Genomic DNA, 12,768 nt, shown 5'->3' on the forward strand with positions numbered 1-12,768 from the left:
GCTTGATATGGATGTTGCTTACTTTTGGTTGGACATTTATAAAACAATACTTTTTGATGGTTCCTTGCTCAAGGGTCATATTAGAAAGTCATACAGCCATGAATCTATGTCACCTTGTGACCTAAGGTCATTTTTCTGTTGGGACAGCAACCCACTTTAGCACTCCCAGAGTCGTTGTCTGTTGCAGTTGGGTTACTATGACGACAGGTTCGTTTGTTTTTCTTCTGAAAGGTAAGAGGGCATGCATCCTTCGGGATGCTTCTGCCAGAAGGGGGATTTGGGGGGAGGATGGGTTTGTTTGTTCTTGTGAGATTTGGGATGGCACACACCCTATGTCCTTTGTTTTTTTTTTTTTTTTTTTTTTTTTTTTTTAATTTATCCTAGATATATTTATATGGTCGTTTTATAATGACTCAGTCTGATGGTTCACATTACATAGGGGGCAAAGTAAAATTTGTTAGCCTAAATTGTAAAGGATTGAATAATCCCATAAAGCGTAGCAAGGTTCTGCACTACCTACAACACCTAAATAGTCATGTAGTTTACCTTCAGGAAACTCACTTGAGAAGCAAAGACATTGCTGGACTGAGACGGAGATGGGTGGGACAAGTTTTTACTTCCCCCTTTACCAGCAGGTCACGGGGGGTTGCGATAATCCTGCACAAAACTATCCCTTTTGTTCATATTAAGACAGTCTTAGACTCTTCTGGCAGGTTTATTATTGTGACTGGGCGGATCTATGATAAAAAGGTGGCCCTGGTGAATGTATATGGCCCAAACTGGGACAATGACTCATTCTACAGGCGCCTGCTTTCAATGTTACCGGACTTGTCTTTATATAATCTGATTATGGGTGGCGATTTTAATTGTTGGTTGGATCCCTCGACAGATCGATCCTCCACAGCCCCAGCTCAGCAGTCCAGATCCGCTAAGGTGATTGAGACTTTTATGGACGAATTCAAAGTTGTCGATCCTTGGCGCTACTTTAATCCTAATGAGAGGATGTATTCTTTCTTTTCGCATAGACATCAGACCTTCACCCGTATTGACTTCTTCCTGGTAACTAGTCACTTGCTTGCCTCAATCTCTGAGTGCAGCTACGACTCAATCGTAGTTTCAGACCATGCTTCTGTTTCGATCAACATATACTTCGAGAAATTTATTAACCCACGACCTCCTTGGCGCCTTGATACACGACTGCTGCTGGACAGAGAGTTTGTCAGTTTTATCACAGAACGAATAGATTTCTTTTTCCAAACCAATAAGACTGCTGACGTAACCATCTCTGGGGTGTGGGAAGCTATGAAAGCTTTTATAAGGGGCGAAATTATATCATATGACGCACATCATAGGAAGTTAGATGGGGAAAAATTAGCTACTCTTTCTAAGCGCATTGCTACCTTGGATTCTTTATATGCCACCTCAAAATCACCTGATGCTTATAAGGAGCGGATGTCCCTGCAGACAGAATATGATCTTATTCTTTCACAAAAGACCGTTGATCTTCTGCTCCGTTCTAGATCCGAATTTTTTGAGCAGGGAGACAGACCCAGTAAACTTCTGGCCCACCGACTGCGTCGGGTGTCTGCCTCTCAGCTGATCCCACAGCTCGAAACTGGTTCTGGGGTTACATCAGATCCTTTTGAGATTAACCAAGCCTTTCTGAATTTTTATAAAAAACTTTATTCCTCTGATTGTGCTCAGGTCCCAGCGGAGCTCGAATCCTTCTTTAATGAGATTGAGCTTCCTGTTTTGGACCTGGGCGTAATGCAGGATATGGAACGCCCCATTACAGCATCGGAACTCACGGCAGCAGTCCAGTCTTTGCAGAGCGGTAAGAGCCCAGGCCCGGACGGTTATCCGGTCGAATTTTATAAGACGTTCTGGAAGCAGTTGGCCCCACACTTGTTGGAGATGTTTGGTGAGGCTTTTAACCAGGGTGTTCTCCCCCAGACCCTAAATCAAGCAGTGGCGTCTCTGCATTTGGGGCCAGTAGGGCCTGGCCCCACCAGATGTCGCTATGGAGCAGCCCTTATAGAGTAATAATCTACTAAAAATATCTAATCAAAAATAATAATACTCTATAAAGACTAATTATCTTATAAAGACTATTTTTATATAAACATTCATACATTATCAAGAGCTTTGCCCAAGCACATGGCGGCGCACAGTAGAGCAGCGGCTTCTCGAGCTCCCGGGACTAAGGCTGTTTTTCACAACTTAGAGACCACTTTTAGCACTACTTCTGTGCAAAATCTGCATGTGAAGTACAGCACAACCGAACTCGCACTCATCAGAGATAGTTTGGTTACCACGACCATAACCCCAGGGCTGAAATCCGCACTTGGGAGACAGGGGCTCCTGAGGACAACAACGTGGCGCAGCAGAGTACTGCGGGCAAAAGGAAGCGTTGTGCCCGGAGACAAAAGAGAGGAACGCGGGCGGGTGTGCTTGCCCAGCTGAAGGCGAGGAGGCCTCCAATTCCAACTCTCTTCCTGGCCAACGTCCGCTCCCTGGACAACAAAGTGGACCTGTTGCGTCTGAGGCTGAGTGTTCACACAGAGATGAGGAACTGTGCTGTTTTCTGTCTCACGGAAACTTGGCTGAACCACAACATGCCGGACTCAGCCTTCCAGATCGACGGCCTGCAGCTGTTCCGTGCGGACCGCGACCACCGGTCGGGGAAGTCGAGAGGAGGAGGACTATGTGTGTACATAAACGAAGGTTGGTGTACAAACTGTGGACTGGTAAAAAGCCACTGCTCTGAGGTGATAGAACTTATGACGGTGAAATGTCGGCCGCACTATCTGCCTCGAGAGTTCACCGCGGTGTTCGTCACCATTGTTTACATCTCACCGGGTGCTAATGCTAACGAAGCGCTACAGGAGCTCCATGACACCATCAGCTCGCTGCAGACTACGCACCCGGAGGCACTTTACGTGGTTGCGGGAGACTTTAACCACGTGAAACTGACGGACACTCTGCCCAGGTTTTACCAGCACGTCACCATTCCCACACGAGGGGACAACACTCTGGACTGTGTGTACACAAACATACGTGGTGCATACAGAGCTCTTCCTCGGCCCCATCTTGGCCTCTCTGACCACATCTCCATCCTGCTGGCGCCAGCTTACCGCCCCCTGCTGAGACGGATCAGGCCAACAAAGAAGACTGTCACTGTGTGGCCCAGTGATGCAGCCTCTGTGCTCCAGGACTGCTTCCAGTGCACAGACTGGCAGGTCTTCAGAGAGGCAGCTATGTGTGAGGGAGAGGTGGACCTGGAGGACTACACCTCCTCTGTCCTCGGCTTCATCTCCAAGTGTACTGATGATGTCACCACCACCAGGACAGTTACCTGCTATCCAAACCAGAAACCCTGGTTGAATGCTGAGGTGAGAGCTCTGCTGAAAACCAGAGATGCTGCGTTCAGGGCAGGTGAGGCATCAGCACTGAGAACGGCGAGAAAAGATCTGACGGTGGGTGTCAAGAGGGCCAAAGCCACATACGCTCAGAAGATTCAGGGTCACCTCACCTCCAACGACCCCCGGAGCATGTGGATGGGCATAAAGTGCATCACAGACTACGACACCAAGGATGCACAATGTCCAAAGGACCCCTCCCTGCCAGACGAACTAAACAGGTTTTACGCTCGCTTTGAGGACCCTGACTCCCCCCCTCCCTGCAATAGACTAACACCACCACCTGGTGACACGCCCCTCTGTGTGTCCACTGCTGATGTGAGAAAGACCCTTAAAGGAATTAACCCCCGCAAAGCTGCTGGCCCAGACAACATCCCAGGGCGTGTACTGAAAGACTGCGCACACCAGCTGGCTGAGGTGCTGACGGACATCTTCAACACCTCACTATCACTGGCATCCGTTCCCACCTGTCTAAAGACTGCGCGGTGGAGAGCGTCCTCTGCACCTGCATCACCGTGTGGCACGGCAACTGCACCGCCGCTGAGAGGAAGGCTCTGCAGAGGGTGGTAAAGGCTGCACAGAGGATTATGGGGAGCAGCCTTCCCACCACCTCAGACCTCTACACAGCACGATGCAGGGGGAGGGCCCTCCGCATCATGAAGGACTCCACCCATCCAGCACATGGACTTTTCCAACCCCTCCCCTCAGGCAGGCGGCTGAGATGCATAAGGAGCAAGACCACCAGGTTCAGGAACAGCTTCTTCCCCGAAGCTGTCAGACTGCTGAACTCTTGCCATGCCTTGTAGACTCCTCCCCACCCTACCCCACCCTTCCCCACCTCTGAACACCAGCCCAAACCTCTATCTAGGCTGCACATGCAAACTGGGCTCTTTAGTGTTTACTGTTATTTTTATTTTTATTTTATTTAAAATTGTGCTGTTTATATTCTATTGTATTTAGCTTATATTCTATTTATATTTAGCCTATATTTCTATTTTTTTTCTTTTTTTTTCTCTTCATGTCTTATTTTATTTCACTTATTGCCCTCCTTCTTATGGCTCAAACCGGGACCTCAGTTCTAATTTCGTACCATAAACATGTAAATGTGAGCTGGTATGACAATAAAGTTCCTTGAATCCTTGAATCCTTGAATCCTTGAATGCCGACAGTAGCCTACTTTCTATAAATGCACAGAGAATGGGGCCGGCCCATCAGCGCCTGTTTAAATTGATGAACAACTAAAATGATGGTGCGCATGTCCAAAACTGTTCTTAGTAGACAGCCGTGGGGCACAACTATCGTGGCCCCAAGCCGATGTCATCCAATTAAAATACTGGGATGACATACGTCAAGACGTCAATAAACTGTGCAGTTTTCATGGATTGTGGGTACTACGCATCAAGCTAGGTTGATTTTCAGTGTTAGCGACTAGGCGAAAGAGATGAAAAATGAATGAAGTTGATTCATTAATAAAAGCTAAATTTAACACTTTGCCACTTGAGCAAAAACTAGAAATTAAACGTTTGGGACCTCACCACCCGGTGGATTTTAACATCGTTCAAGCGGGAAAGGACAAAACCCGTTCCTTCAACCCAGAATGGTTCTATAGGAAAACATGGCTAACTGCAAGTGTCGCCAGAAAATCGCTGTTCTGCTTTCCTTGCCTACTCTTTGGAGGAGAAACTACATGGACCTCATCGGGATTCAAAGATCTGAAACATCTTTCAGAACGTCTGGCCAAACATGAGAGCAGTGGCTCACATGTTGAGAATTCTCTGAAACTGGGCTTGCTTGGCAGTGCTAACATAGCAGCACAGATAAATTCCGCTCACAAACACGCCATTGAACTACACAACAAGCAAACTGAAGAAAACAGGTATGTGCTTGGAAGAATCATTACATGCCTAAAACTCTGCGGTAAATGTGAAGTTGCCTTAAGGGGCCGTGATGAATCTGCCGCTTCGGTGAACCCCGGTATTTTCCGGAGCATTTTTGAGACTATGTGTGAGGGTGACTCCAGACTCAGACAACATTATGAATCACAGCCATACTTCAAAGGGACCTCAGCCACAATTCAAAACGAACTTCTGGACTGTATGTTTAATGTATATCAGGAGGAAGTTGTGAAGCAGGTGTCCAAGGCTACTTTCGTTGCTGTTCAAGCTGACGAAACAACAGATGTGTCGTGCAAATCGCAGATGGTGGTTGTGCTCCGTTATATGACTGGAACAACAGTGAAAGAGAGGTTTTGGAGATTTGTTGAGGTGAAGGATAAAACGGCACCTGGTCTTGCAAGAACAATACAACAAGTTCTTGAGCCATTGAGTTTAAAAGATAAATTAATTGCGCAAACGTATGATGGTGCGGCGGTCATGAGTGGGCACATCCGTGGCGTTCAGACACTGATTAAAGAGATGTACCCAAACGCGCAATTTGTGCATTGCTACGCACACCAGTTAAATCTGACTCTACAGCAGGTGTGCTCCGCAAGAATCTCCGATCTAAAAGTTTTCTTTGCTGATCTGTCTGCCTTTGCTACATTTTTCTCCAACTCGCCAAAGAGAACTGCTGCGTTATCAGAAACATCTGATCGGCGCATCCCACGGCCACCTGCTACTCGGTGGAATTTTAAAAGCAGAACAGTGAATGCTGTGTGGGAGAACCGTGTAGACATCAAGATGTGTCTGGATAAAATCCGAACAGAACCTGGATGGGACAGCATTACCATTCGTGGAGCATATGGTCTTGCCATGCACCTGGAGGATGACACTTTTTTACAGTATTTGCAGTTTTTCTACCAGCTTATGCCAGAAGTAGATATTCTGTATAACACACTGCAAAAACGGAATGTGGATGCAGCCACAGTTAATCGCGCCATGGGTGGCTTCAAAGACAGCGTGGGTCGACTAAGAAAAAAGGTGGATGACATCGCTCAAGAGAGAGAGGCAGCGCCAATGAAACGGAGGAAAAAAAACACTGCTGCAGTTATGAAGGAAGCTTGTGATACTGTGGTTGCTCAAGTGGAGGAAAGATTTTGCAAAAGTGATCACCTCATAGCATCACAGCTGGTGGACTGCACACTATTCAGTAAGTTCAGCAAAGCGTTCCCAAGTGCTGAATTTGAAACTGCAATCAAAATATGGCCAACTGGAAATAAAGTTAAACTCGAAACTGAACTGAAGTCACTGTACTGTCATTCAGAGTTGCATGCAGGAAATACTCTCCCTCTGCTGCAGTTGATTTATGACAACAACCTACAGGAGGCCCTATCAGAAACTGTGTCACTGCTTAAAATTATAATCACAACACCTATGACCACAGCTGAGTCAGAGAGAAACTTTTCAACACTGAAAAGAATAAAAACATTTACAAGAAACACAATGGGGCAGCAGAGGTTAAATGCACTGGCTATGTTGTCCATTGAAAATGAATTCATTCATGGATTACTGGACTTTGACAGACAGGTTATTGACAAGTTTGCTCAGATGAAAGATCGACGTGCATCCTTTCTATTCAAGAAATGAACTGCAATGGTGAGTGATTTTTTTCCATGAGCCTTCATTTGTAATTATATGTATGAAATATGTTGTGTTCTTGAACTGAAATTGAATTTTATGTGTATGTTTTGTCATTTTGGGGGGGTCATTTAATACAGATCAATCTCAGGTTCTAATGTATATCCATCACAGAAGTATCAGATGGTGCATACAGGTGTAGACTCTGTTGTGCCCCACTCAACTTTTCATGCCAGAGACGCCACTGAAATCAAGCACGCATTTCGCTATTACTTAAGAAAGGCAAGGACCCGTTGCAGTGCAGCTCTTATCGCCCCATTAGTCTGCTGAATGCGGACTTCAAATTGTTGTCTAAACTATTAGCGTTGCGTCTGGAAAGTGCACTTCCATCTATTATTTCTCTTAACCAAACAGGGTTTATTCGTCACAGACACTCTCTTTTCAACCTTAGAACAGTCTTCAATGCCGTTTATAATCCTCCATCTTCCACCCTGTCTGAGGCCTTGATATCTCTTGACGCCGAGAAGGCTTTTGATACAGTGGAATGGAGTTACTTATTTTGTGTTTTGGAGAAATTTGGGTTTGGGGCTAAATTTGTTTCTTGGGTTAAATTACTGTACGCTTGCCCCCAAGCCTCTGTTAGGACGAATAGTACAAACTCAGAATATTTTCAATTACATCGCTCCACCAGGCAGGGCTGCCCGCTGAGCCCTTTATTGTTTGCTCTGGCCATGGAACCTCTATCGATCGCTCTCACGTCCCACCCTGAACTCTGCGGCATTACAAGATATGGTGTTGAGCTGAGGGTGGCGCTGTATGCAGACGACTTGCTGTTGCTGATCTCGGATCTGGCTCGCTCTGTCCCTGCTGCCCTTTCAGTTTTAGAAAAATTTAGTAAGTTCTCAGGATACAAATTAAATCTAGATAAGAGTGAAATTTTTCCCATAAATTCCTTAGCTAAACAATATCCCCTTGAAAATTTACCATTTAAGGTCTCCAGGTCTGGCTTTGTGTATCTGGGAGTGTACGTGGCCGACACCCTGACTAATCTGCATAGGAGAAATTTTATTACTTTGCTTGCACAAGTTAAACAGGATTTTGACAGATGGTCCTTGCTTAATCTGTCAATTGCAGCTAAGATTAACTCCATCAAGATGAATGTTCTACCTCGCTTTCTGTATCTTTTTCAGTGTGTACCGATTTTCATCCCTCTCTCATTTTTTAAAAAAGTGGACAGTCTTTTTTTGGACTTCCTATGGAGTAATAAGACTCCAAGGCTCCGGCTTCAGGCTTTGCAGAGATCGAAGGATCTAGGTGGAATGGCCTTGCCTAACATTTTGTTCTACTACTGGGCAGCCAACTTAAAGAATCTGAATTACTGGCTCCAGTACGAAAATCCTGCCGCTCCTCCAATGTGGCTGGTTGCTGAAGCAAACTCAGTCCTTCCGGTAATGTTGAAAGCACTCTTGTACTCACCTCTACAATCTGCCACAACCCCATATGTTAAAAATGCTATTGTAGCTTCCTGCTTAAAAATATGGGCCCAGTTTAGGCGTCACTTTGGGTTACAAGCGCACTCAATTAAGGCTCCCTTACTAAGGAATCATGTATTTCACCCATCTCTATTAGATTGTGCATTCATGGTGTGGGCCAGATTAGGTATCAAGACGTTTGCTGCTTTATATATTGACTCAACTTTTGCCTCTTTTCAGCAACTGGTTGAGAAATACTCATTGCCTAAAAGTCACTTTTTTAGGTATCTCCAGGTCCGACACTTTATTCGCGGTTCATTTCCAAACTTTCCTGCTCTTCCCTGTACTACTGACCTGGATCTCTTCTTGGAACCCCTTTCGACACTGAAGAAAGCTATATCCATTATCTATCGGAATATATGTAGTCTCCGTTCAGGCCATAATAATGTTCTTAAGACTACTTGGGAAATTGAGCTGGGAGCTGTGATTCCTGACAATACCTGGCAGGAAATTCTACGTAGGGTGCACAAATCCTCTGTCTGTGCCAAACACTGTTTTATCCAATGTAGGGTTTTACACCGTGCTCATTATACTAAAGCTCGGCTTGCCAAGATGTATGATGGGGTGTCCCCCCTGTGTGATAGATGCTCTCAGGCCTCAGCGGACTACACCCATATGTTTTGGCACTGTTCCTTGTTGAGGGCTTTTTGGTCAGATGTCTTTACTGTGCTGTCCGGAGTGACTGGGAGGAGTATGGTGCCCGGTGCTCTGACTGCCTTATTTGGAGTACCGCCTTCTCTACTTAATCTGTCTGACGCTCATAAGGACCTGGTGGCCTTCTCAACTTTGCTGGCCAGGAGGCTGATCCTGCTGAGATGGAAGTCATCGGTCCCACCCTCCCAGATGGACTGGATCAAGGATGTGCTCTACTTTTTGAAACTGGAAAAGATAAGACTGATTGTATCTGGAGCTGGTGACATTTTTGAGAAGACCTGGAATCCTTTTCTATCTTTTGTCAACAGCTCATCTTGTACTATTACTGAGAACTAAATTGTGATTGCCACTTGAGTTTCCTGTACCAGTACCTGTTGTCTCTTATTTATTGTATCTCCTCTATTTATTTATTTATTTTCTTACTTTTTCTCCCTTCTATAATTTTTTTTTTTTTTTTTTTTTTTCTCTCCCTCCTTAAGTCTATTTACAGATCCGTTTTCCTATCGTTAACATTGTCATTACTGTTATCAGTATTATTTCTATTATCCTGTAGGGTTTGTGTCCCGTGGGATGGGGAACTGGGTTGGGGAGGATGTTCATATTGCTAAGCTTGTTTGTATTCCAATGGGAAAAGGGAACTTTGTTGTACTGGCATTTACAATGTAAAGTGTTTAAATATGGAATTTCATTTAAATAAAAAGTATAAAAGTCAAAAAAAAAAAAAAAAAAAAAAAAAAAAAAAAATGTTCATGCATTCAGTGATTATTTCTCACATGACATACTGTTTGACGAGCGGGTCACAGGCCAATTCTATCACTCTCAAACCTTTGAAATCGTTATACAAACAGACCCTGAAAACTCTTGACAACAAACCTCATAGTTATCACTGTTCAATACTTAGGAAACATAGCCTTCTGAGTTGGGAGAATTTGATAAAGTATACAAATATGTCTTGTTTACAAAATCCTCCATGGTCTGGCTCTCCCCATACTCAGTGACTTTGTAGGTACAAGATCAGACTCACTCCAGATTACGAGAGGGGTGACAAGAGGAGATTGTATTATTCCATCTCGGACAAGTGCTTTTAGTCAGTCCGCCTTCTCCCAGCAGTGGAACTCTATTCCAAGTCATATCGGACAACTTGAAACTTACTAGTCATTCCGTTCCACCACAAAAAAATGGCTTATTGATATCTACATTTGTCAACATTAATGTTGTTTTTATATTCTTAGTGTTTTTTTGTTTTTGTTTTTTTTCCTGATGTTATGGTATGTTTCTTGAGGATTTGTTACTGATTATGTACAATTTTAGTAATTGTGTACGTGTGTGTATGTTTATATATATAACATGTTTTTAATAATGTTATAAAATAAAATATAAAGTCATTTAGTTGATGAAAAACGGCTTTTTTGATTATCTTACTTAGAAAAGAAAGATTTGAGATCGGCCTGTAGTTGCTCATTTGTGTCTTGTCTAGATTGTCTCTTTTTAGCAGAGGCTTGATTGCAGCTGTTTTTAGAAGTTCTGGGAAGACGCCCGAAACTAAAGAAAAATTCACAATCTGTAACAGATCTGGCTCCAGAGTCTTTGAGGCCTTTATGAAAAAACCTGTGGGCAGGATTTTCAAGCAGCAAGAGGAGTTCAGCTGACATAAGATGTCGCCCAGATCTTTGCTGTTAATGGGATTACACTGTGTCATGGTGTTTAAACTGGTTTTCAATGGACACAGCATGTCTGTTGAACCTGCTGTTGATGAACCAACTGCTTGTCTGATATTCTGGATTTTTTCTGTGAAAAATTTGGCAAACTCATTGCAGGCCTTGGTGGAATAAATTTCAGGTGCTACTGACACAGGAAGGTTTGTTTTTCTGTCAACAATAGCGAATAAGACCAGATTATTATCATAGTTTTTGCTAATAATGTCAGAGAAATAGGACTTTCTTGCATTCCTCAGTTGTAAATTATAAGAGTGACGTTTCTCTTTATACATGTCATAATGAACCTGTAGATTTGTTTTTCTCCATCTGCGCTTGACTTTGACTCTTTTTTAATTTTTTATCAGTGTGGAATTTCACTGTGGTGACTTTTTCTTTCCAGAGACAACCTTCACCATATTAGGTGCAATGACATCCATAATATTTAACATTTTAGAATTAAAACTTTTAACAAGCTCATTGACTGAACCCCCTGACAGGGCAGGTGTTAAAGAGAAGACTTGGTTAAACATCCCACTTGTGTTTCCAGTTATACACTGTATAGTGACTATAAAATAGCATATTTGGTTACCTTAGAAAACTTAGACCAGGAGACTTGATAGTCACCACAGGAGGCGTGCTGGCCTACGGAAACACAGAAAAAACCATTAATGCCCTGAAATAAAGTTAGCTTCTACAAGTCCTATTAAAGTACACTTGAACTCATCAGTGCTCCTTACAATGTGTCTTTTTACATGTTAAAGAAGTTTGTTTGTTTTGTCTCATCAGAAGTATGTTTTCAATTTAACAATCTAAAAATACCCAAAAGCTTTTCCCCCAGCATGGCGAGCTGATCTTTGTTGAGGCCTCGTCCAGCAAAGGTGGAGAACTGCCAGCTGAGTACCTCAGAGAGCTGGCTCCAGTTGGCCCGAGGTGGGTTACCAAAGAACGCCAAGTTCTACAGATAAAATGAGGAGGAGGGAAAAAAACGGTAGGAAACGCAGAGAAGGTTATTTAGAATACAACATGGCCTTTAGGGTGAATCAAGGCATGTTTAACATATTTTTGCCCCTTATCTCTTTACATGGCAAAGTCGCTAAACTGTGACAAACACCAGGCCAGAGAGCTTAACCGTGTTACCATTTTCCCCGCTAGGTGGCAGACATGTGAATCACATGGCTGCCAAACTGGGATGCCACAATATGAAATTATGAAAATGAAAGTTATTTCACATTAAACATTTTTCATTCACAGTACATCTCAAAAACTTTAAACACTCCAGTGCCTGAAGGATTAACACCCACTACCTCATTTACTACTGTGATGGTGCACCATCTTTTTTCTCTATTTTGGGAGAGTTGGCTAGCTAGGATCATTGGTGAATGGGCTGCACCTATAGAGGGGGAGTGGCTATGCTTACTAAAGCTTGCTAGTACAGGCCACACTCTCTCTCTGGGCAGCCATTCAACCACCACATGGTAATGTTCATGCTTTAGGTTTTGTTCCTTGCATTTGCACACAGTATGCCACCCAACCATTCATGGCACTTCACTGCGGATGTTTTTCATTTCCACACCTCACTTTAACTTGTGTTATAATTTCTAATAAAATTGGTTGGGCAACAACACTTTCATAGTGTGGCCACGTCTCTTTTGTTACCCACTCGAGCCAAGTTGGTAACGACAGAACACCAAAAGCTTGGAAATGTTTTGTTAAATCCACTAATGATGTAAATAACCAATTATTCAACCAGAATGTGTCTGTACAGAAAACAGTAAAGGAACAAAGTAATTATTTTACTGTTTATTCAGTGTCTGTGCAAGGTCGGGATTTCTGTTTAAATGATTCAGGAAGGTATTTGTTTAAAGTTTATTTTTATCACTGACTTGCATTACATACTGTATTTTTTATTTTATTTTTTTTTAACACTGTTTCTGTTTTTGGTCACTTTCCT

At 43.4% G+C, this 12,768-nt stretch overlaps 1 protein-coding gene across 3 annotated transcripts in view; it reads right to left on the reverse strand.

Annotated features, from left to right (window-relative positions):
• LOC121650097 (signal transducer and activator of transcription 4-like) overlaps positions 1–12,768 on the reverse strand; it is a 49,779-nt gene that overhangs the window by 11,464 nt on the left and 25,547 nt on the right. For all 3 annotated transcript variants that reach the window (XM_042001407.1, XM_042001406.1, XM_042001405.1), the window contains exons 17-18: positions 11,637–11,772; positions 11,407–11,459 (exon numbers count right to left, since the gene is read on the reverse strand). In XM_042001407.1, coding sequence (XP_041857341.1) covers positions 11,407–11,459; positions 11,637–11,772 — 189 coding nt within the window. The remainder of the gene's footprint in view (positions 1–11,406; positions 11,460–11,636; positions 11,773–12,768) is intronic.

The sequence above is a fragment of the Melanotaenia boesemani genome, chromosome 12, assembly GCF_017639745.1.
Source record: "Melanotaenia boesemani isolate fMelBoe1 chromosome 12, fMelBoe1.pri, whole genome shotgun sequence".
In the NCBI taxonomy this organism is placed as follows: Eukaryota; Metazoa; Chordata; class Actinopteri; order Atheriniformes; family Melanotaeniidae; genus Melanotaenia; species Melanotaenia boesemani.